This window comes from Microcaecilia unicolor, chromosome 7, assembly GCF_901765095.1.
Source record: "Microcaecilia unicolor chromosome 7, aMicUni1.1, whole genome shotgun sequence".
Lineage (NCBI taxonomy): Eukaryota > Metazoa > Chordata > Amphibia > Gymnophiona > Siphonopidae > Microcaecilia > Microcaecilia unicolor.
In genome coordinates, this window is record NC_044037.1 from 40,365,029 (window position 1) to 40,391,933 (window position 26,905).

The 26,905-nt window shown below is 40.4% G+C and overlaps 1 protein-coding gene across 1 annotated transcript in view; it reads right to left on the reverse strand.

Annotated features, from left to right (window-relative positions):
• Nucleotides 1–336: 336 nt before the first annotated feature.
• F9 (coagulation factor IX) overlaps nucleotides 337–26,905 on the reverse strand; it is a 69,816-nt gene continuing 43,247 nt past the window's right edge. Inside the window, 2 exon segments of the mRNA XM_030209892.1 lie at nucleotides 337–1,257; nucleotides 12,816–12,954. Coding sequence (XP_030065752.1) covers nucleotides 707–1,257; nucleotides 12,816–12,954 — 690 coding nt within the window. The 3' untranslated portion in view covers nucleotides 337–706.

A 26,905-nucleotide genomic window follows, 5' to 3' on the forward strand; every position in this document is an offset into this window, starting at 1 on the left:
CTGTACCAGAGGTAGACCACACCCACTTCCCTGTCCTTGGTATGCCACTGAGGGGATGCAACTTCCAGGTTAGATAGGAAGGGGGCAAGAGAGAAACAGGGGAGAGGAGGGGCCAGAAACATGTCTGGACTGATTTTATTTTCCATCACCTGTCCTGAATCTGGGTGCCAAAAATCCAAAGGGCCTGTTTTCAACTTTAGGTGACAGAATAAAGAAGCAAGAGAAATAAGTTCATGGCCCAGACCACCGGCACCAAAACCCTGTTTGTAATCTATCATGTAGAATTTGGGAACATTGATATTTTATCTTGAAAACAATAAGCACTTTTTTTCCTGATCTTTTTTAAATCTGTATTTTTATTTGAATTTTCCTTTTGAAATGTGTAGAACAACACTGGGAGAGTGCACTCTCCAACACAAGAGAAAAACCAATTCCTACAGTAAAGAAAGACTTGGCTGAGAGAGGCTTGGTGAAGAGAATATTTCACTTTTTAAGCAACAGGCTGTTAAAATAGAAGAATAAAAATGACATTAAGTGAGTCAGTTATCTTATTCCATTTTGAGTCTGAATAATGCATTGCACTACTGAGTTAGCTGACACTAACACCATGAATGTGAAATAGGCCATTGCATAAAATGGGACCTGTGATAAATAATACACCTTAATGGTGCATTATGGTAGCATCGTTTAATAAATCTAGCCCAAATTAAGTGAGATGTGCATAACTTTTTATCCAGTCAGTAAATTTTGAAACTCTGGTATAGATTCCATATTTATCCTTCATGGCGCACTGTTCTCCCCAGCTGGTTATTCCAGTGAGGAACCAGGTGTGCAGAAACTCTGTTGTGTGGGGACCTCCACTGTCTCCCTGACATGCATCTTTCGTTTCGGTTGCATACCCAGCGCAAAACATATTTACAAACACAGAGTATTTGCTGGAGTTCTTGCATGTTGCCCTTTCAATAAATGGCACCTCCAATTTCTGGAGAATTGTGGCTGGTCTTCCTTGGAATCTGACATCACCCCAACCGCTCACGACACTGTTCTTCTTCCTTCTGAGGAGGTCGTCTGTGAATTCTTTGTTAGCAATGCAAATGGGCGTTACATAGCTGTTAAACGTCATTGCCGTCTTCATTTCCAAGAGCGCTATGTCATTGTTGTACCTCTTTTTGCTTGCATTATAGCTGGGATGCATGATAATATTTGCCACTTCTAGGTATTGTTCTGTTCCATCACTCTGCTCGGTGTTATGTTCACCTGTTGAAAAATACACATTGCTCTTAAAAATCTCAGTACCATGAAGATCAATTAATGAGAGGTTAAATGGGTAATTTTATAACAAGTTACCTAGGTTGAGAGGGAAAGTAGGCCCTTATTTAGTGCCTCTTTTATGAGGACATGAAAACGCCTGTGTTGTTATGAAATACTAGGAGAAAACCAGCAGAAATTGCAGCTACGAAATAGGTGGTGTTAAGGGTTCACATGCCAATTGTTTTGGTAATGGCCCTGTGCTAATGGCAACCTCATTTCAGAAAATGGAAAATTGGCCGTTTTCTAGCTGCGGTGAAAATGGTCTTAGCACATGAAAAAGATCCGCGTAAGGGGGCACTGAGACCACTTTCTACCTAAGCTTTGTAAAAGGAGCCCTTATTATGCAGGGGATCATCCTTACTGTTGTGGTGTGACAATTTATAAAATACATACGTTGGCTGTGACGCTGCCCACACTCCATTCAAACTCCATCCCAGAACATGTTTCCATGAAGGTCACATAAAAATACATATCTTCTTGGTACCGCAAACACTTTTATGCATAAATCTCTTCATTCCATAGCAGGCTGTACATGTCTATTGTACGTGTAAATTTGTAGGATATCAATATACCACTGTCTCCCCTTCATGGGTTCATCATGGTTTACAGGCAAAATACATGCAAGTAAGTGTTCACATACCTATGTAAATGGCACCATTGAGTCTAATCACTATTCTGAAATTACATACTCACTTGCATAAATCATAGGGACCAAAAAAGTGGGTCACGTCTGAAAAACACAGCTGCTCATTGATGTGTTTGTACATGCATATGTACGTGTAAATTTGTAGAATATCAATATACCACTGTCTCCCCTTCACGGGTTCATCATGGTTTACAGGCAAAATACATGCAAGTAAGTGTTCACATACCTATGTAAATGGCACCATTGAGTCTAATCACTATTCTGAAATTACATACTCACTTGCATAAATCATAGGGACCAAAAAAGTGGGTCACGTCTGAAAAACACAGCTGCTCATTGATGTGTTTGTACATGCATATGTACGTGTAAATTTGTAGAATATCAATATACCACTGTCTCCCCTTCACGGGTTCATCATGGTTTACAGGCAAAATACATGCAAGTAAGTGTTCACATACCTATGTAAATGGCACCATTGAGTCTAATCACTATTCTGAAATTACATACTCACTTGCATAAATCATAGGGACCAAAAAAGTGGGTCACGTCTGAAAAACACAGCTGCTCATTGATGTGTTTGTACATGCATATGTACGTGTAAATTTGTAGAATATCAATATACCACTGTCTCCCCTTCACGGGTTCATCATGGTTTACAGGCAAAATACATGCAAGTAAGTGTTCACATACCTATGTAAATGGCACCATTGAGTCTAATCACTATTCTGAAATTACATACTCACTTGCATAAATCATAGGGACCAAAAAAGTGGGTCACGTCTGAAAAACACAGCTGCTCATTGATGTGTTTGTACATGCATATGTACGTGTAAATTTGTAGAATATCAATATACCACTGTCTCCTCTTCACGGGTTCATCATGGTTTACAGGCAAAATACATGCAAGTAAGTGTTCACATACCTATGTAAATGGCACCATTGAGTCTAATCACTATTCTGAAATTACATACTCACTTGCATAAATCATAGGGACCAAAAAAGTGGGTCACGTCTGAAAAACACAGCTGCTCATTGATGTGTTTGTACATGCATATGTACGTGTAAATTTGTAGAATATCAATATACCACTGTCTCCCCTTCACGGGTTCATCATGGTTTACAGGCAAAATACATGCAAGTAAGTGTTCACATACCTATGTAAATGGCACCATTGAGTCTAATCACTATTCTGAAATTACATACTCACTTGCATAAATCATAGGGACCAAAAAAGTGGGTCACGTCTGAAAAACACAGCTGCTCATTGATGTGTTTGTACATGCATATGTACGTGTAAATTTGTAGAATATCAATATACCACTGTCTCCCCTTCACGGGTTCATCATGGTTTACAGGCAAAATACATGCAAGTAAGTGTTCACATACCTATGTAAATGGCACCATTGAGTCTAATCACTATTCTGAAATTACATACTCACTTGCATAAATCATAGGGACCAAAAAAGTGGGTCACGTCTGAAAAACACAGCTGCTCATTGATGTGTTTGTACATGCATATGTACGTGTAAATTTGTAGAATATCAATATACCACTGTCTCCCCTTCACGGGTTCATCATGGTTTACAGGCAAAATACATGCAAGTAAGTGTTCACATACCTATGTAAATGGCACCATTGAGTCTAATCACTATTCTGAAATTACATACTCACTTGCATAAATCATAGGGACCAAAAAAGTGGGTCACGTCTGAAAAACACAGCTGCTCATTGATGTGTTTGTACATGCATATGTACGTGTAAATTTGTAGAATATCAATATACCACTGTCTCCCCTTCACGGGTTCATCATGGTTTACAGGCAAAATACATGCAAGTAAGTGTTCACATACCTATGTAAATGGCACCATTGAGTCTAATCACTATTCTGAAATTACATACTCACTTGCATAAATCATAGGGACCAAAAAAGTGGGTCACGTCTGAAAAACACAGCTGCTCATTGATGTGTTTGTACATGCATATGTACGTGTAAATTTGTAGAATATCAATATACCACTGTCTCCCCTTCACGGGTTCATCATGGTTTACAGGCAAAATACATGCAAGTAAGTGTTCACATACCTATGTAAATGGCACCATTGAGTCTAATCACTATTCTGAAATTACATACTCACTTGCATAAATCATAGGGACCAAAAAAGTGGGTCACGTCTGAAAAACACAGCTGCTCATTGATGTGTTTGTACATGCATATGTACGTGTAAATTTGTAGAATATCAATATACCACTGTCTCCCCTTCACGGGTTCATCATGGTTTACAGGCAAAATACATGCAAGTAAGTGTTCACATACCTATGTAAATGGCACCATTGAGTCTAATCACTATTCTGAAATTACATACTCACTTGCATAAATCATAGGGACCAAAAAAGTGGGTCACGTCTGAAAAACACAGCTGCTCATTGATGTGTTTGTACATGCATATGTACGTGTAAATTTGTAGAATATCAATATACCACTGTCTCCCCTTCACGGGTTCATCATGGTTTACAGGCAAAATACATGCAAGTAAGTGTTCACATACCTATGTAAATGGCACCATTGAGTCTAATCACTATTCTGAAATTACATACTCACTTGCATAAATCATAGGGACCAAAAAAGTGGGTCACGTCTGAAAAACACAGCTGCTCATTGATGTGTTTGTACATGCATATGTACGTGTAAATTTGTAGAATATCAATATACCACTGTCTCCCCTTCACGGGTTCATCATGGTTTACAGGCAAAATACATGCAAGTAAGTGTTCACATACCTATGTAAATGGCACCATTGAGTCTAATCACTATTCTGAAATTACATACTCACTTGCATAAATCATAGGGACCAAAAAAGTGGGTCACGTCTGAAAAACACAGCTGCTCATTGATGTGTTTGTACATGCATATGTACGTGTAAATTTGTAGAATATCAATATACCACTGTCTCCCCTTCACGGGTTCATCATGGTTTACAGGCAAAATACATGCAAGTAAGTGTTCACATACCTATGTAAATGGCACCATTGAGTCTAATCACTATTCTGAAATTACATACTCACTTGCATAAATCATAGGGACCAAAAAAGTGGGTCACGTCTGAAAAACACAGCTGCTCATTGATGTGTTTGTACATGCATATGTACGTGTAAATTTGTAGAATATCAATATACCACTGTCTCCCCTTCACGGGTTCATCATGGTTTACAGGCAAAATACATGCAAGTAAGTGTTCACATACCTATGTAAATGGCACCATTGAGTCTAATCACTATTCTGAAATTACATACTCACTTGCATAAATCATAGGGACCAAAAAAGTGGGTCACGTCTGAAAAACACAGCTGCTCATTGATGTGTTTGTACATGCATATGTACGTGTAAATTTGTAGAATATCAATATACCACTGTCTCCCCTTCACGGGTTCATCATGGTTTACAGGCAAAATACATGCAAGTAAGTGTTCACATACCTATGTAAATGGCACCATTGAGTCTAATCACTATTCTGAAATTACATACTCACTTGCATAAATCATAGGGACCAAAAAAGTGGGTCACGTCTGAAAAACACAGCTGCTCATTGATGTGTTTGTACATGCATATGTACGTGTAAATTTGTAGAATATCAATATACCACTGTCTCCCCTTCACGGGTTCATCATGGTTTACAGGCAAAATACATGCAAGTAAGTGTTCACATACCTATGTAAATGGCACCATTGAGTCTAATCACTATTCTGAAATTACATACTCACTTGCATAAATCATAGGGACCAAAAAAGTGGGTCACGTCTGAAAAACACAGCTGCTCATTGATGTGTTTGTACATGCATATGTACGTGTAAATTTGTAGAATATCAATATACCACTGTCTCCCCTTCACGGGTTCATCATGGTTTACAGGCAAAATACATGCAAGTAAGTGTTCACATACCTATGTAAATGGCACCATTGAGTCTAATCACTATTCTGAAATTACATACTCACTTGCATAAATCATAGGGACCAAAAAAGTGGGTCACGTCTGAAAAACACAGCTGCTCATTGATGTGTTTGTACATGCATATGTACGTGTAAATTTGTAGAATATCAATATACCACTGTCTCCCCTTCACGGGTTCATCATGGTTTACAGGCAAAATACATGCAAGTAAGTGTTCACATACCTATGTAAATGGCACCATTGAGTCTAATCACTATTCTGAAATTACATACTCACTTGCATAAATCATAGGGACCAAAAAAGTGGGTCACGTCTGAAAAACACAGCTGCTCATTGATGTGTTTGTACATGCATATGTACGTGTAAATTTGTAGAATATCAATATACCACTGTCTCCCCTTCACGGGTTCATCATGGTTTACAGGCAAAATACATGCAAGTAAGTGTTCACATACCTATGTAAATGGCACCATTGAGTCTAATCACTATTCTGAAATTACATACTCACTTGCATAAATCATAGGGACCAAAAAAGTGGGTCACGTCTGAAAAACACAGCTGCTCATTGATGTGTTTGTACATGCATATGTACGTGTAAATTTGTAGAATATCAATATACCACTGTCTCCCCTTCACGGGTTCATCATGGTTTACAGGCAAAATACATGCAAGTAAGTGTTCACATACCTATGTAAATGGCACCATTGAGTCTAATCACTATTCTGAAATTACATACTCACTTGCATAAATCATAGGGACCAAAAAAGTGGGTCACGTCTGAAAAACACAGCTGCTCATTGATGTGTTTGTACATGCATATGTACGTGTAAATTTGTAGAATATCAATATACCACTGTCTCCCCTTCACGGGTTCATCATGGTTTACAGGCAAAATACATGCAAGTAAGTGTTCACATACCTATGTAAATGGCACCATTGAGTCTAATCACTATTCTGAAATTACATACTCACTTGCATAAATCATAGGGACCAAAAAAGTGGGTCACGTCTGAAAAACACAGCTGCTCATTGATGTGTTTGTACATGCATATGTACGTGTAAATTTGTAGAATATCAATATACCACTGTCTCCCCTTCACGGGTTCATCATGGTTTACAGGCAAAATACATGCAAGTAAGTGTTCACATACCTATGTAAATGGCACCATTGAGTCTAATCACTATTCTGAAATTACATACTCACTTGCATAAATCATAGGGACCAAAAAAGTGGGTCACGTCTGAAAAACACAGCTGCTCATTGATGTGTTTGTACATGCATATGTACGTGTAAATTTGTAGAATATCAATATACCACTGTCTCCCCTTCACGGGTTCATCATGGTTTACAGGCAAAATACATGCAAGTAAGTGTTCACATACCTATGTAAATGGCACCATTGAGTCTAATCACTATTCTGAAATTACATACTCACTTGCATAAATCATAGGGACCAAAAAAGTGGGTCACGTCTGAAAAAACACAGCTGCTCATTGATGTGTTTGTACATGCATATGTACGTGTAAATTTGTAGAATATCAATATACCACTGTCTCCCCTTCACGGGTTCATCATGGTTTACAGGCAAAATACATGCAAGTAAGTGTTCACATACCTATGTAAATGGCACCATTGAGTCTAATCACTATTCTGAAATTACATACTCACTTGCATAAATCATAGGGACCAAAAAAGTGGGTCACGTCTGAAAAACACAGCTGCTCATTGATGTGTTTGTACATGCATATTTTGATGCTTAGTGATGGAATAACAAAAACAAAGATGGAAGATGATTGTGTCAGCATATTTGAATTGATGTTTAACGCTTTATGTTGTTTTTTTATCTGTTCAATATGTGTGTTTATATGGTAGCTGCTTAGGTTTTAAGTGCTTTAGAAGTTTTTAAAACAAATAATAAATAAATGCTAAGCCACCAACAGAGGTTATTTTATTTATTTGCTGCATTTATATCCCACATTTTCCCACCTATTTGCAGGCTCAATGTGGCTTACAATATAATACAACAATAATCACATTGATGCAATAAGAAAATCAGAATAAAGATAACAGATAAGGTGCAAAAAATATATCATGGCAACCATATTAACGGAATGAGAATTTCAACATTGTGGCAGGTAAGGTGCAAGGAAATTTATATATATATATAATAAGAAGTGAAAAATAGATAAAATATGACATAATGAGCAGCTCTGTTTTTCACACATAGCCCACCTTTTTGGCCCCGAATGATATGCAAACAAGGCTCAACAATGGCCTTCTGGACATGGCTCCACACCCCATTCCAACCCCCATAGGCAGCCCCTGGTATATAGGACAAATTCTGCTGGTTTCCTCTATTGACGTACCTGCTATAAGTATCTAAGTTTTACATATTTGTAAAGTCCTTTATGAGACTTCAGTCCTGCAACTTAAGCACAGTAGGAAGTGAAGAAGGGCAGGTCTTGAGCTGCTTATTTTCTGTGTGGACATTTGCAAAACATGATACAAAAGTCAAACTTCGCAGCTTGGATTTCATGAAAACATAGCAACAATGAAAGGGTAAGGCTCCATCAGTGGTAAGTGGCTTATATATTCAAAGGGGTGGTATTATCTTATCTGGTTTCACTATATCCTACAACCATTGATGCTCTTAAACAATGCAATTATAAATTGACAAATAGCCTCTTTTACTAAACTGCACTAGTGATTCTTGCATGACAAATGCAACATAGCCCATTCAAAATGCTATACTGGGAATCGCTAGCGCAGGTTAGTAAAAGAAGCCTTAAACTAAATTCAGTGTTGAGATTTATTTTTCTTTAAAGAAATTTAAATGAAAGATGAGAAGTTTTTCCCCCCTTCAAAAACTCTTGACTTATTATTTTGACATTAAAAAATATGAGAACATAATAATTCCAGGCATGGCCACAAAGCAATATTTTTAAACTTTAGGAACATAAGATATGCCATGCTGGGCCAGATCAAAAGTCCTTCAAGACTGGCATCCTGTCTCCCACAGTGGCCAATAAATAATAGAATAGAACCTCACTGGCTTCATGTTTTGCTCTCTTGGGTACGTTTCTTATATTAAGTCACCAGCAGCCCAGTTTGCCAAAGATATTAGACTTGATCTGGAGAGAAATGAGTAATCAAATCAGAGGAAAAAAGAAACTGTTTGAAGCTGTTTCAAATGGAGGTAGAGAAGGAAAATCATTTTTCACCTTAACCTTAGGTGCTCATAAACCTAATACCATGACTATCAATCTCATGGTAATAAAAAACAAGGGAAAAACAAACTAGTATCATTACAAAAAATTGATTTAAAAAAATGTTTGTTTAAAGATAGGGAACACCCCCCCTAGGGACTTAAGGGATAATCTATATAAAAGAAAACGTCAAAACTCCCGATAGGGGTAATTTTTAGAAAAAAAAAAGTACTCCTTTCGGGTGTTTTAAGGTTTCATTTTATTTAATAAGAAGATTATCCCTTAAGTCCCTAGGGGGTGTGTTCCCTATCTTTAAACAAAAGGTTTTGTGAATTTTGGTACCAATCTCATGACCCATCTTTGCTTCTGATTTTATTGCAATAAGAAATTATCAGATGAGCAAGATCCAATATTTAATAGCCCAAAGTGACTTTTCAGCTCTTCTTTAGCTAAATGAGTATTGAACTAAACTAAACAGTATTTTTATATCGCAACCACCTTGCCGGTTCTATGCAATAAAAGAACCAGGTATTCCTGGGAAGTAACAATCAAGATAAAAGACAAAAAAATCAAACAAATTATAAAATAGAATCCAATATTAAACTTACTTCAAACATTTCTCAAATAGCCATGTTTTAAGGATTTTTCTAAATAATAAGAGACTATTGAAAGATCTAAGAATGCCTGGGAGCTCATTCCAGGATTTTATTCCCATAAAAACAAATGAGGACTGGAAAACTGACTTAAATCTGACAAATTTTGAAGACTGGAGATTTAAAGTAAAGTATTCTGTAGTTTTATGGTGTTACCCCGACAAGGAAAAGTAAATAATGACAGCATATATTTGGGAGTGAGATCATGTAAAGCTTTGAAGATGATTGTACAAAAGTTTTAAAATGGAGTGGAGGAGTGGCCTAGTGGTTAGGGTGGTGGACTTTGGTCCTGAGGAACTGAGTTCACTTCAAGCACAGGCAGCTCCTTGTGACTCTGGGCAAGTCACTTAACCCTCCATTGCCTCATGTAAGCCACATTGAGCCTGCCATGAGTGGGAAAGCACAGGGTACAAATGTAACTAAAATAAATCCTAGCTTGAATGGGAAGTCAGTGGGCCCTCACCAAGAGGAGAAACACCTTATTATACATATTAGCAGAATATATCAAACAAACTACTATATTTTGCAAAGTTTGCAGCCTCTTTCAAATTGGTTGCGTGCATCCAATAAAAAGTACATTACAATAGTCTAGCTGGCTTAAAATCAAGGCCTGAGCAACCAACCTAAACCACAGGGATTCAAAGCAATGTCTAATCCTTCTTAGCCTTCTCAGACTAAAAACACTTTTTTAGTTAGTTGTGCCACATGTTTCTCAAAGGAGAAACCAATATCCAGAACTACACCTAAAAGTTTTAACTCTGATTCGATTGGGAAAGGAATATTGTTTGTAGTAATCATATGATATGAAATATTCTGTCTTGGATTAGAAGCCAAGAAAATTTTTTTTTAATCCAAATCTAATTTTAGTTTGAGTAGTTACCCAGTCTTCCACTAGCTGAACTCCAAATGTAGCCTTATTATTAACATTTGATAGGCTTTATCCAGGGGAATAATTAAGGTGATGTCATTTGAGTAGATTAAATTTTGCACCACATGTCTATCTAAGATTTTTCCTAAAGATGACATCACTTTGAAAGGACCCGGCAGTACTGATGTGGGGACTTACTTTCAAATATAGTTTATTTATGTTCCAAACATCCAATGTTATAAGTATATCACAGTCCACATTCACATATGGAGTGGAGGAGTGGCCTAGTGGTTAGGGTGGTGGATTTTGGTCCTGAGGAACTGAGTTCAATTCCCACTTCAGGCACAGGCAGCTCCTTGTGACTCTGGGCAAGTCACTTAACCCTCCATTGCCCCATGTAAGCCACATTGAGCCTACCATGAGTGGGAAAGCGCGGGGTACAAATGTAACCAAAATAAATATACTTCAAACTCATTACATATTTTTCTAGAACGGGGATCATCAGTATACTTAACAGCATTTCCCATTTGGGCACAGCGTCCCATATACATATGGTGCTTTGTACTTCCTCATTGATCTACCCGATTTTTTAATATAAATTTTTTGTGCAATCTTCAACATTTATATTCCAAAAGGCATGTACCTTTTAACTTTTAAGATACAAGTAAAATGGCCATTTTTTCTGCGATTGCAAGCACAGACTATAACAAACCTCTACCCTGATGAAGAATCACGGAACCTGGCCATGTCGGCAGAGGTTTCACTTGGATATAAAATTGCTGCCAAAGCTAAGTATTTTTACTTGTATTTTAAAAGTTAAAAGGTACATGCCTTTTGGAATGTAAATGTTGAAGATTGCACAAAAACTTTATATAAAAAAATCGGGTAGATCAATGAGGAAGTACAAAGTGCCATAAGTATATGGGATGCTGTGCCCAAATGGGAAATGCTGTTAAGTATTCTGATGATCCCCGTTCTAGAAAAATATGTAATGAGTTTGAAGAGTTGAAGATTACTAGATTAATGACAGTAGGTGACAGGGGAGATCCCTTAGGGACACCACACACTGAATCCCATAAAGGGGAAACTTCATTCCTTATTTTTACTTAGTAAGATCTTAAAGTTAGAAATCCCCTGAACCAGTCCAGGACTGGACTTACTGCCTCGATTTTATCCAATAACTATAACACCAACTCATGATCTATCACATCAAATGCTGCCAACAGATCAAATTGGATCAACAGCACCTGAAGACCCTTACTGAGGCGCCCTTTTACTAAGCTGCGGTAAAAAGTGGCCTGTGATAGTCTGGATACGTGAAATTGGAGTGCACTGGGCCACTTTTCACCGTGGCTAGGAAAAAGGGCTTTTTTAGTTCGGAAGTAAATGGCTTTATGCTAATATTAAAAGTAGCACATGGCTATTTAATGTCTGAGCCCTTTCCACTACATATTGACCTAGCAGTAAGGGCTCATGTGCTACTTATGCGGTAATCAGGTAGCATGTGCCAATGTGGCCGCACTGACGATTACCACTGGGAATGCCCCCCATGGTAGAAAACAGAAAAATATTTTCTACCGTGGGAAACAGCGTGCGTCAACTTTGAAATTACCGCCGGACACCCGTATTAGCCTGGTGGTAGTGTCGATTTGGTGCATGCTACATGTGCGTTAGCCCTCCTGCAGCTTAGTAAAAGGGCCCCATATGCCAGTATTTTACTTCTGCTGCTGTGGCATTCAGGGGCCCTTTGACTAAGCTACGGCAAAACGTGGCCCGTGGCAGTGCGAGCACGTCTTTTGGGCGCATGCCAGACCAGTTTTTGCTGTATCCTGGAAAAAAGGGCATTTTTCTAAAGGGCCAGAAAATGAACGTGCGGCAAAATAAAAACCAGCGCACGTCCACTGCCGTTTACCGCCGGGGAAGCACTACAGGGTAGAAAATAGAAAATATTTTCTACCGTGTGTTTTGGCGCACGCCAAATTCAGAATTACCACCCAGGGTCCTTACTCGCCCCTTAAAGCTGTTTCGGTGCTGAAGTTCTTTCTGAAGCCTGATTTTGAAACAGACAGAATGTTATATTGATCAAGATACGCCACAAGTTGTAAGTACGACTTCTAATATCTTTACAAACATGGTATCATAGGAAATGCTTATATAATGAAAAGTGCTTAGAGCTTACTTACCTACCACAACACTAAACTCGGTGCTGCTTAGAAAGTGATTTGTATCAGTTAGCATGCAATGTGCAGCAGTTACTATCCAGGTCTCACTGATAATAGATCCACCACAGAAACCAGCTCCAGCCTTGTTCACTAAATAAGCCTGGAGCAAAGGAAATAATTTTAATTATGTATCACACAAACTGGTAAGTCAAACCATTAGCAAGAAATAGTGATATCTTCATAACTAGCATGGACATCCAGTAGAGGGGCTTTGGGGAGGCAATTCTAAAGTGGGTGCTAAAATTTATACACCGATTATGAGTATAAATGCTTAGAATTATGCCATAAATGCTCATATATGTACACATACATGTATAAATAATCTTCAAAACCTGCGCATTCATTTACATACAATACATGGTTACAGGTTAGAATTAACTGATTTACCAGCTCAAAATGCATCCATAAAATCCGTAAAATACCTCATAATTTATTATCCTAACTATAAAAACATCAGTTTCAAGTCTATATTATACAAAGATTTCTCTCATGTAGACACTAAATGGTAGAATGATCTACCAGTTGAAATTAAATTAATTTCTAACTATTTAATATTCTAAAATTCCTGAAAACTTTTCTCTTTGAAAAATTTCTGAAATAAGTACGCTATCCATCAAATTCTAGTATTTCTGTAAAAGCCTTTGAAATCTAGCTAAGTTGCTTTAACAGATCGATCTTTACATAAATATTTGAATCTGCTTTTACTTAACTGTTTTTAGCCACATAGAGCTGAATAATTGGTATTTGGATTATGTGGGATATAAGAACCAAATAAAAATAAATACATGTCAAAATTCTGCCTAAGTGATATTCTGTAAATATGTGAGTATCCAAGAAAACAACAGGGCAATCTATGTGCAAGATCCAAGATGGTGACACAAAAAGTAGTCATACGAGTTAGAACACATATGTGAAGAGGTATCCAGTTCTCAACATAATTTGCCCCTGGAGCAGTCCATGTATGGGCGAAACATGGCCTATGTCGGGCATTGTTGGTTGAATAAATTCATCTTCATATAGATTTCTTCATCTGTTCTGCTTTTTGTGTCACCAATATGTGCATATCCTACATGGCAGATAGTTCACAAATTGGTACACCTACTTAGGTAGAATGTAGGTGGGACTCAATGGCATGTAACTTATAGAATACTATCTGACCGATATTCAGCCCATGGGAGGCAGGCCGGCTAAGTCCAGAGATTGGCTCTGAGCCCGGATATTCAATGTCAGGCCATTTTGGTGACCAGCATTGAACATCCAGGGTTTTTTTTCGGCTGGTTTAAACTTAACCAGCTATGTTAATATTCAGCGCTGGCTGGTTAAGTTTGTACCGGCTGATATTCAGTGCTATTTAACTGGTCAGGAATGACTCCTAGCCAGTTAAATAGCACTTAACTGGCTAAGCACTAATATTCAGCACAAGATACCTGGTTATCTTCGCTGAATATTACTACTTAGTATATAGCAGCTAACTGGCTAGCCACGTGAATTCAGTGCATTGCCGGCTAAGTTTGGCAGCCAAATTGGGCTGCCCAAATAGCAGGCCTATCTTTGGCCACTATAAACTAAACCGTCTAGCTCTGAATATTGATATGGCTGGTTAAGTTTAAGCCATCCAAAAAAAAACCTGGATATTCAATGCTGGTTACCGGAAATGGCTCACCATTGAATATCCAGGGTCAGTGCTGATTGCAGCACTTAGGCGGCCTGCCTCCCGCAGGCTGAATATCGGCCAGACAGTGGCCAAAGATAGGACTGCTATTTAGGCGGTCCTATTTGGCTGCTCAACTTAGCTGGCAATGCACTGAATATTCACAGCTAGGAGGTTATGTCACGCTATATAGCTGATCTGAAATTATGCGCTAAGTGGTAATGAAATTATGCTCTAAGTGGTAATATTCAGTGGAGATAACCAGCTAACCCACACTGCTTAGCTGGTTAAGTGCTATTTAACTGACCAGGAATGGATCCTGGCCGTTTAAATAGCGCTGAATATCGGTTGATATAAGTTATGCACTTATCTTTGGCATTGAGCCCAGTGCATCTATCATGTTACATTAGAATTCTATAAAGGAAAGTGGGCACCTACTTTACTTTATAGATATGCTCTGAGCAGGAGCCCACTAGGCACCTATATTTGGGCATATGGTTATAAGAATTGCCATCCCTATGTCTGCATGTGTGAGGGTAGGAGTTGAATGTGGGAGAAAAGAGATGTGTGAGTAGGAGAAAGGTGTGTGAGGTAAGATGAATGGGTATAGCTACAGGCAAGAGCATACTTCTCCTCCAATTCGATATGTCGTGCATTCAACATGGTAAACCACAACATGCTACTAAGACTCTTAGACTACTTCGGGATTGGTGGAAATATCCTTAGCTGGATCAAGGGCTTTCTTACCACCAGAACATACCAAGTGAAATCAAAATTAAACATATCACCTCCTTGGAAAGCAGACTGTGGAGTACCTCAAGGATCACCACTATCACCAACACTCTTCAACATAAAGATGATCCCACTGGCCAAGGCCTTATCAAAGCAAGGCCTCAACCCGGTTATCTATGCAGACGATGTCACAATATACATTCCCTTCAGACACGACCTAACAGAAATCACCAATGAAATCAAACTCGGTTTGAACACCATGAATTCCTGGGCAAATTCTTTCAAATCAAACTGAACACTGAAAAACACACTGTCTCATCCTCTCATCTCAACACAATACATACAAACCCACAACCTTAATCACCCCAGACCACACCCTCCCTATATCAGACAGTCTGAAAATACTCGGCGATACTATCGACCGCATCCTCACATTCGAGATCCAAGTGAACTTTACAACTAAGAAAATGTTCCACTCAATGTGGAAACTCAAACGCATAAAACCTTTCTTCCCAAGGGAAATATTTCACAACCTTGTACAATCAGTGGTACTAAGCCATGCAGACTACTGCAACGGAAACTATTCGGGATGCAAAGAACAACTTACAAAAAAACTCCAGACCGCTCAACAGTGGTGTAGCAAGGGCGGGGCGGTGGGGGCGGTCCGCCCCGGGTGTCATCAGGTGGGGGGGTGCTCCGCTCCCGCTGCTCCGCCTTTAAAATTTTTTTCGAAGCACCGGAGAGTGGCAGGCAGCGCGCCTCGCGTCTGCCCTGCTAGTAAAGAAGATCTCGCTGACGTCGTCGCCCTTCCCACATTGAGTCCCGCCCCCCTCTGAGGCAACTTCCTATTACCGCGAGGGCGGGCGGGACTCAGTGTGGGAAGGATGACGACATCGATGAGATCTTCTTTACTAGCAGGGCAGACGTGAGGCACACTGCCTGCCACTCTCCCGCACATCGAAAAATTTTTTTTAAAGGCAGGACAGGGTAGGAGCAGCAGGAGAACGGATCTCAGCTGTCGGGTCGGGGGGGACTCAGAGGGGAGAAGGGGATTGGGGAGGGTGGGGGAGCTCAGAGGGGTGCTTAAAGGGGATTAGGGAGGGTGGGGGAGCTCAGAGAGGGGAGAAGGGGATTGGGGAAGGGTGGGGGAGCTCAGAGGGGTGCTTAAAGGGGATTAGGGAGGGTGGGGGAGCTCAGAGAGGGGAGAAGGGGATTGGGGAAGGGTGGGGGAGCTCAGAGGGGTGCTTAAAGGGGATTAGGGAGGGTGGGAAGCTCAGAGAGGGGAGAAGGGGATTGGGGAGGGGTGGAGGAGCTCAGAGGGGTGCTTAAAGGGGATTAGGGAGGGTGGGGGAGCTCAGATGGCTGCTCAGAGAGGGGAGAAGGGGAGGGGAGGGAAGGGGAGTGCTCAGATGGGAGAAGGGGTCTGAAGCTGGAACTGGGGTCTGACAAGGGGGCAGGAGGGAAAATGGGTCCATGCCTGGGACAGGTGGGAGAATGGGTCTGGGGCTGTAAAGGGGGGATGCAAGGCTTGTGGTAGATGAAGGGGGCTGAAACTATGGGGACTAGGGTCTTTAAAGGGGACAGGGAGAACTGGCTGGGGCTGAAGCTCGGGACTGGTGAGAGAAAAGGGCTGGGGTTGAAACTAGGGGCTGAAAAGAGGACAGAGAGAAGTGGCTGGGGGCTGAAGCTCAGGACTGATGGGAGAAAAGGGCTGGGGACTGGTGGGATAGTGGGGCTGAAAAGGGGGGCAGGTGGGAGATGTGGGCTGGGGCTGGAACTAGGGGCATGTGGAATAAGGGGGCTGGAACTGGGGGCTGAAAAGAGGAGGCAGAGAGGGGATAGAAGGGGGGAGCGTGAGGGAGGGCAGACCCTGGATGGATGGTAGAGGGAGGGCAGACGGATTGAAGGGACAGAGAGAAAGGGCAGATGGTGGGTGAAAGGGGAGAGAGAAAGAGGGCAGACTGGGGCAAATGGTGGATGGAAGGGGCAGAGATAGAGGGCAGATGTTGATGGAAGGGGGAGAGAGATGGCAGACTGGGGCAGATGGTGCATGGAAGGGGCAGAAGTGGATGGAAGGGAAAGAGGGCAGACAGTGGATGGAAGGGGCAGAGAGAGAGGGCAGACACTGGATGGCAAAGAGAGAGCGAAGACAGGTGCTGGATAGAAGGAAGACAGTGAAAAGATGAGGAAAGCAGAAACCAGAGACAACGAACTGTAAATATATATTTTTATTTTTTTTTTGCTTTAGGATAAAGTAGTATTGTAGCTGTGTTAATAAATGTTTATAATAGAACATGTAAATAAGGTAATCTTTTTATTGGACTAATTTTAATACATTTTACTTTCGGAGAACAAAACCCCCTTCCTCAGGTCAAGATAGGACACTGTAACAGTACTATACTGAATTGACCTGAGGAAGGAGGTTTTGGCCTCTGAAAGCTAAATGTATTAGTCCAATAAAATGATATTATTTGTTTTATTTCTATTTGTTAATTTGTAAAGTGGTGATTGGTATTTGTTAGTTTTTTCAAATTTACATCTGCTGTCTTTATATTTTGCACAGTACTAGAGGACATTTTCTGTTTCTGTGGTGTTGCATTGTATGCAGAGTCTGGCATCGGGGGTTCAGTTTAATTTTTGTCTAAATAGAAAGTTTATGATTGCTTATTCTATAGTGGATTAGGGTGTATCTGTATTTGTGAAAAAGACATGGCTTTCGGTTGGCATGACTGTGCAGGATCGACGATCTGTACTAATCTGTCTGTTTTCGTTTTACAATAGGTGAATTGATGTTCTAGTGCTCACTGTAGTGTTTAAGATGCTTTCCTTTTCCTTGTGTGACTCGTACAAATTACTGCTTATGGTATGGTAGAATTGCTCTATAGGTCCTGAGTGTTTTGTATTCTCGGTATGCCTAGTACTGGATTTCGGGGGGGGGGGGGGGGGGGGTGTTAAAAAATGACTGGCCTCGGGTGTCAACTACCCTAGCTACGCCACTGCCGCTCAAAACACAGCAACTAGGCTGATATTTGGTAAATCGCGATTCGAAAGTGCCAAACCCCTTCGAGAGAAAATGCACTGGCTTCCAATCAAAGAATGTATCACCTTCAAAATCTGTACCTTGGTCCACAAAATTATCTACGGCCAAGTCCCAGGATACATGACAAACCTCATCGACCTACCAATCAGAAACATAACCAATACATCTTGAAAATACCTAAACCTCCACTACCCAAGCTGCAAAGGACTCAAATACAAAGCAACCTACGCATCCAGCTTCTCCTATATAAGCATACAACTATGGAACGCATTGCCAAAAGCAGTGAAAACAACCTACGACCACCTAAACTTCAGGAAATCACTAAAAACCTACCTATTCAAACAGGCATACCCCACAGACCCAACATAGATACCTACACTCAGCAACACAGCAAAACCAAAGATCGAAATGGACGCTATATAACCTTTCTTCCCTTCAACCCCCATTGTACCTGACACACATATACCTTATTCAACCACAATATCACCTTGTATTTGTTTCTCTTCCGGACTTGGTGAATGCCTTATTCGACCACAATATCACCTTGTATTTGTTTCTCTACCGGACTTGGTGAATGCCTTTACGGTACTATGTAAGCCACATTGAGCCTGAAAATAGGTGGGAAAATGTGGGATACAAATGCAACAAATAAATATATGTGTAGGGTTACCATATGGCTCGAGAAAAACGACAGATTAAACCAGTTTGGGTTTCACTTTCATTGTTTTCAGTGGAAGCAAAACCCGGAGTGGATCAATGTGTTCTCCTTTTTTTTGGAGCCATATGCTAACCCTATATATGTGGGGTAGGGTTGAGTGTATGGAGGGGTGGTATTTGTGTGTGGGGGAAATGGGGAGGTGTGTGTGTGTCTGCATGAGGTGGTATGTATATATGTGGATGTGTATTAGAATTGTGGTCACATGTGGGGGAGGGAATGAGTCGGATGAGGGGAGATATGATTGATATCTACGAAATCCTGAGTGGTGTAGAACAAGTTGAAGTGAATCGATTTTTTACTCATTCCAAAAGTACAAAGACTGTGTGCATGGATCTGTTTCATGGATGTGTTAGCGTAAGGTTGTGTGTGGGATGGGAGGCAAGCTATTTTGTAGGAGGAAGGACAGGCTGTGTGTGTGGGGGGGGGGGGGGTGGGGGATCAGGACTGTGTATATGTGTGGAGAGAAGCTCATATATCTGTGTTCTGTGGGGGGGGGGCAGTGAGTTTGTTTGTTCAGTGGTGGTGTGAGCATGTTTCAGTGGGTGGATGTCTGAGGAATGTGCATGTATGCGTGTCGGAGGATGTGGTAACAGCAGGTAGCGTATTTGGTTTGGACAATTTCCTGGAGGAAAAGTTTATAGTCTGCTACTGAGGCAGACATAAGGAAGCCACTGCTTGTCCTGGGATTGGTATCATAGAATGTTGCTACTAATTGGGTTTCTGCCAGGTACTTGTGACCTGGATTGGCCACTGTTGGAAGCAGGATACTGGGCTAGATGGACCATTGGTCTGATCCAGTATGGCTATTCTTATGTCCTTATGTTTGTGGCCTGGCTGGACCCAGGCCTGGTTTGTTTGATACTGCAGTTAAGCTAGTGCACACTGGGACTGATTTTCTAAAGACTTTATTTTCAATTTCCCATGCCTGTAAAGAGAACAGGCTTAAGCATACCTTACTGAACATTGATAGTTTTATTTTACTTTTAAACCCTTGTGTGGCTGTGTCTATGTAGGCTCTGTGCCCAACTCTCTCATGTCATTGTATGTCGTTAATAAAAGAAAACAAGCAGAAAATACACATTTTATGTTTCTTTGTTTGCTTATAATAGTGCAAATTCTTTTCTGGATAGCACACATATGAGTGAACCATTATTCATGCACATGCATCAGTAAAAGAGTGTACACTAGTGCATCCACTTTGCCAACAGTGCAATCTGTTTAGGAAAAGTGACATCTTTGCAAAGAGTGCACACTCTCGATAATGTAGCTCCCATAACAAAAATGTCTGGAAAATAAATGAGCAAACATTTCTGGAAACAACACGAGAAATAACACCAAACAAAAAATTTCCGGCTGCCCATCTCTAAGTACTATGCAGAGCCTAGACCCACAACATAATTTCCTGTATAGAGAAGTCTACTACTACTACTATTTAGCATTTCTATAGCGCTACAAGGCATACGCAGCGCTGCACAAACATAGAAGAAAGACAGTCCCTGCTCAAAGAGCTTACAACTCATCTTCCAGACATGGTCTTGAAGTCCTGCTCACCAAGCCTAGAGGGAAAGTGCAATATAAAGTCACTGGATGAGGCTACCACATATTTAGGCCAAATTTGCACATTGCTGATGCTCTTAAAGACTGAAAATGTAAATTCATCAAGTTTTAATTAAGCTAAATTTGGAGAGTTGATTTGTTTAAGATATTAAAATGATAGAACAGAAATAAAAGTAGTTTTTCCTTTAAAATGTTCTTATTATTTGTACTTTCAAATATTTAATGATAATTAAGGGTATGGACATTTTTAAGGATAGAAACAACAGCAGAGGCGATAAGAGTGGCTGAAGATCTTTAATAATAATTCCACAATATGACTCATGTTGACTCAATTGATAGGAAGGTTTTTTCAAATCTAGAACCTGGTTTCCTTCTGTGAGGAAAACAGTCTCCTAATGCATGCCCTTTCGCTGAAACACGGTCATGTCGACTCACATTGTGGAATTGTTATTAAAGATCTCCAGCCACTCTCATCGCTTCCGCTGCTGGCTTTGTGCAGAGGATGGACATTTTGAAGCGATTTATTATGCTATGTAACTCTTTCATTGTAAATCCTACCCTAGAAAAGAACCACAGGTCAGTCCTGTGGGTTATGTTGTAGCTCTGGAATAGGAAAATCATGTTTAGATCCCTAGTACCTTGGGGCCAGTTATAGCAAAATGCATTGTGGTGGTGATGATATGCTCAAGCCTCAGGAAGGAGGGGAGTCAGTTGCTATTACTGATGGCCAAAGAAGAACAGCACTGAGAATGTGCTTTGGTGGTGGCTCCTTTGCAGCCCTCCAACTGGTGAGACTTTGCAGAGCCAGCCAGGCATGTCACTGCTCAACGATTGAGGGTGATAAAAGTATGATGTCTGATTATGCATTTTTACAGGGTTATTCTGGGAGAGGCTGTGTTTGAGAATCTCAGGAAGGAAGCCCGAAAGGTAATTGATAGGTGTGGAATGCTAATGGTTCTCCTAGGATGGCCTAATACCGTTGCACCAACCATTATTTTGATTATCTTGATCTCAACAACTACATAAAAGAAGACAATGTGCATTACTGAACTGTTATTGAGAATCTCTTCATGGGCATTATGAGTCATGGCTATGTGAACCATGCCCATGTCCACAGTTATGGGAAGAAGCCTATTTTATCATCTTTCTAGGACAGAGATTCAGTGATGAGTCAACTAGCTCTTCAGAGCAATTCAATAAAAAGTAAACTGTCACAGCAATGAGAACTCTTGAGGCAGATCATTTTTATTGAAAAAAACCCCACAATTTTATAGCATCTGACCACCAGAGGGTAGCACAATACGAAAAGTGTCATACACAGCTATGGTACATTTTTTTCCCACAGACACACACACACACACTTGCAAAACCCTTTGATAAATCACACCCACAGTATGCAATTTATATATATAAAAAAAGTTGCATTGCAAGGGCTGTTATTACATGATAATAAAATTACTACCTAATTGCAAAGCTGCGAAATACTTACACAAGTAAAAACCTTGTTAACATGCTGCATTACTATGTATTAAAGACAGGGAAACTGCTTAGAATTTATTATCATATCCTTTCCTTTCATAACACCTTTGCTGAGCCTTCTTTCCCTTTTCTCTTTCTGCATAAATGAGCATATTGAAGACCGAAAAGTATTTTAATGAGCTCTGGCTTGCTTTCTTGTCTGATGAGAAAAATGAACTGTGGAGCCAGGGACAGTAGATTTTCAGAAAGCTTTTGACAAAGTTCCTCATGAGAGACTCCTGAGAAAATTAAAAATTCATGGGATAGGAGGCAGTGTTCTGGTATGGATTAGAAATTGGATATTGGATAGAAAACTGAGGGTCGGGTTAAGTGGCCATTTTTCTCAATGGTGAAGGGTGAATAGTGGAGTGCTGCAGGAATCTGTACTGGCACTGGTGCTATTTAACATATTTATAAATGATCTGGAAATCAGAATGATGAGTGAGGTGATTAAATTTGCAGATGACGCAAAACTATTCAGGGTTGTTAAAACACATGTGGACTGTGAAACATTGCAGGAACACCTTAGGAAACTGTTTACATAGATGTGTTAGCATTTTTAACGCACCTATAAAGTTAAGGCACGCTAATCGCTAACATGCCAATGCATTCCTATAGGCACGTTAGCATTTAATGTGCGTTAAAAATGCTAATGCGTCTATAGCACACCTTTGTAAACATAGACATTGTGGACAAATGCAAAGTGATGCATATTGGAAGAATATTCTGAATCATAGTTACCTGATGCTAGAGTCCAACCTGGGGTCAGCACCCAAGAAAAAATCTAGGTGTTTTTGTAGATAATACGTTGAAATCTTTTTGCTCAGTGTGCGGCAGTGACCAAAAAAGCAAACAGGATGTTAGGAATTATTAGGAAAGGGATGTTAAATAAGACCGGAAATACAATAATGCTTCTGTTTTGCTCCATGGTGCGACCTCACCTTGAGTATTTTGTTCAGGTCTAGTCATCTTATCTCAAAAAGAGGTTAGGGCTCTTCAGCTTGAAAAAGAGATGGATGAGGGGAGATATGATTTAGGAGTACAAAATCTTGACTGGTGTAGAATGACTAGAAGTAAATTGATTTTTTACTCGTTCCAAAAGTACAAAGACTAGGGGACACGAGGAAGTTACATGGAAATACTTTAAAAAATAGGAGGAAATATTTTTTCACTCAAGAAATAAATAAGCTGTGGAACTTTTTGCTGGAGGATGTGGCAACAACAGTTAGCATATCTGGGTTTAAAAAAGGGTTGGATAGGTTCCTGGAGGAAAAGTCCATAGTCTGCTAGTGAGACAGACATGGGGAAGCTACTGCTTGCCCCAGAATTGGTAGCATGGAATTTTGCTAATAATTGGGTTTCTCTCAGGTACTTGTGACCTGCATTGGCCACTGTTGGAAACAGGAAACTGGACTAGATGGACCATTGGTCTGACCCAGAATGGCTATTCATTCATATGTTCTTATCACAGTAGCAACAGGAACTGAGGGGTTGGATTATGGAGCAGAGTGTCTATTTTGGATGGGGTAGAATGTAACAGTTCTTGAGCATGGACCTTTGCTTGGAAGATCTTACCCTGAAGGAATATTTATAGCATTCTACAAATATAGAATCACATGAAGGATTACAATTAAATAAAGGTAATTTCTGATGTGGCAAATGTATAATCTGTGCTATTACGGATGAAATTACTGAGTTTGCCAATCCAGTGATCATAAAAAATATATATTAAGACATTTTTCAGACTGTAAAACAGAGTTTGTCATCTACATTATTCGAAGTCCATGTTATATATTGAAAGCTACAGACAAAAAAAAAAAAGCAATACTGGGCTTTCAAGATTGAGATAACAGGAGTCCTTTATTGGCAGGTGAGCCAACACAGGCCGTGTTTCGGCATTAAACGCCTGCCTCAGGGGTCAAGGTTTGGTTCTGCAGTATATAAATCGTATAAATCCAAGGCCTCAAAAAATGAGACGGTGTCTGTTGAAGATTATCGCCACAATGCGAAGATTAAGCTCCTGTAATCTTCAACAGATACCGTCTCATTTTTTGAGGCATTGGACTTATACAAGTTATATACCTCAGAACCAAACCTTAACCCCTGATGCAGGCGTTGTTTAACGCCGAAACACGGCCCGTGTCGGGTCACCCGTCAATAAAGGGCTCCTGTTGTCTCAGTCTTGAAGGCCCAGTGTTGCTTTATTTTGTCTGTATACTTTCTATGTATGCTGTATTACCCTCTCTATTTGTTTTGTAGATATTGAAAGCTAACCATAGCATTTATTGAGTATCTGAGGTCTTTTTCCTCCTTAAATTTGTTTCATATAAAACCAGTTTACTAGATTCTTATACTTTAAAGTTTGACATGAGGGATTGCATACCATTTTGCTGCAGCATCCCCTACTGGGATAGCTGCAGTGGTTCTACTATCTACTGTTCCCTTTAAGCTGAGCGGGAGTCCTCCACCTACAGCCCTGTCAGTGGGAGGGGGGGGTGCTGTTTCACTATTATATTTTCAACAGTAAGGGACAGAACTTCAGGGAACCTGCCTGTATCTAGCGATTGAAAACACAATATTGAAGCACCACCTCCTACTGGCAGCAATGCAGTTGGACGATTCGTCTCCTGCTCAACTTAGAGGGATCACTGCTGCTAAGCCTTTATAAGCTACAGAATCCTAGGATGTGGTACAGTATTGATTTATTGTTGTTTGATTAGTGAAGTAATACCTTTTGTTTATGGCTCAGTCTTTAGGCCTAAATAGTGTAAGTTTTAAGTTACTGTCCCTTTCTGAAGTGCATGAAGGTCAGAGGATTTACTCATTCCTCTGCCTCACAGCAGAAGAAAAGAGTGAATGCAGGAGCATGAGTTACAAGTCAAAGGAGTAGTGAGAAACAGCTTGCACACTGCCTTGGGTGAATTTCTTCATAAAGGCGGTTAATAAATCCCATAACTAAATTAATAATTGGAGCTTAACTACAGAAGGAGGTATTGTGCAGAAAAGATTTCCTTGTGAAGAGAATGTAGAAGAGGGTCCCATAGAGGAGATAAATGCTCTTGTGAAGTTTGGTCAAAAGAATACAGGTTCACCTACTACTCAGGGAAACCCCTAATGAAAACCAGTGAAAGGGATCACAGACACAGTTGAAGCTCTATGGTGCAATGCTATGTATGAAGTAACCCTATACTGAATTGTGTTTACTCAGTCCTGTACAACTTCTGGAAAGAAATGCTATCTTGAACCAGTTTGGGCCAGATTTATAAATGATGCTCAAAAATGGGTGCTGAAAAGATTGGTGCTAAGCATGATTCTGTAAAGGGCATGTGCCCTTTATGGAATTGCGCTTAGTGATGATTCACACACCCTAACTTTGAGCACCAGACTTATGCCTGCTAAAACCTGGTGTGAATGTTGGCATCCAAGTTGGGTGTGCTCACCCATAACGACGCATGCAACGTTTTGGAATCTGGACTGGCTACTGTCAGAGGCAGGATGCTGGTCTCAATGGATCTTGGTCTGAGTCAACATGGCTTCCAGATCCAGATGTGCCCTCAAGTTGAATCAATTTCTAGTGGCAAAACAATGAAAACAGCAGGGATGACCCAGGGGGAATGACTGAGGAGACCAGAGTTCCAATGACTGACCTCCCGATATTCAGCGCTATTTAACTGTGGGAGATAGCGTTTATCTTCCATTGAATATTCTCAGTCAGCGCTTACCCCCAGATTCTATATAATGCGACAAGTTGCGTGTGCAAATCTGGTCATATTCTGGATTTGCACATGTAACTTAATTAGCTAGCAAGCCAATCAGCACCAATAATTGCAAATTAACAATTAATTATTGACTAATTGGCATTCGTTAGAATTTGCACATAGAACTGTCTAAGCATATTCTGTAAAGTAATGCACGTAAATTCTAAGGCACATAGTTAAAAAAGAGGCATGGACATGGGGTGGAATGGACAGATTGTGGGCTTTTCTAAAAACTATGGGGCCCTTTTACTAAGCCGCGTAAGCGTCTATGCGTGCCCAACACGTGCCAAAATGGAGTTACCACTCGACTACCGCTTGGCTCTTGTGGTAATTTCATTTTTGGTATGCGTCCAAAAATATTTTTATTTTCGGGAACGTGAAATGGAATTGCGCCAAGTAGCATTTGGCCACATAGGACATTATCGCCCGGTTACCATGTGAGTCCTTACCGCTTTGTCAATGGCTGGTGGTAAGGTCTCAGACCCAAAATGGACGTGCGGTAATTTTCATTTTGCCGCACGTCCATTTTTGGCAAAAATTAAAAAAGGCCTTTTTTACAGGCGCACTAAAAAATGAATCGGCGTGCGCCCAAAACCCACGCCTACACTACCGCAAGCCATTTTTCAGCTCGCCTTTGTAAAAGGACCCCTATGAGCGTTCCTAAAGAACACATCCGGTCTGTGTCCAGCATGGGTGTAGGCATTTACATCAAGTTTTAATTAGAGTAATTGCCTGTAACATAGTAACATAGTAAATGATGGCAGAAAAAGACCTGCATGGTCCATCCAGTCTGCCCAACAAGACAAACTCATATGTGCTACTTTTTGTGTATACCCTACTTTGATTTGTACCTGTCCTCTTCAGGGCACAGACCGTATAAGTCTGCCCAGCACTATCCTCGCCTCCCACCACCGGCTGGCTCTGCCACCCAATCTCAGCTAAGCTCCTTAGGATCCATTCCTTCTGAACAGGATTCCTTTATGTTTATCCCACGCGTGTTTGAATTCTGTTACCGTTTTCATTTCCACCACCTCCCGCGGGAGGGCATTCCAAGCATCCACTACTCTCTCCGTGAAA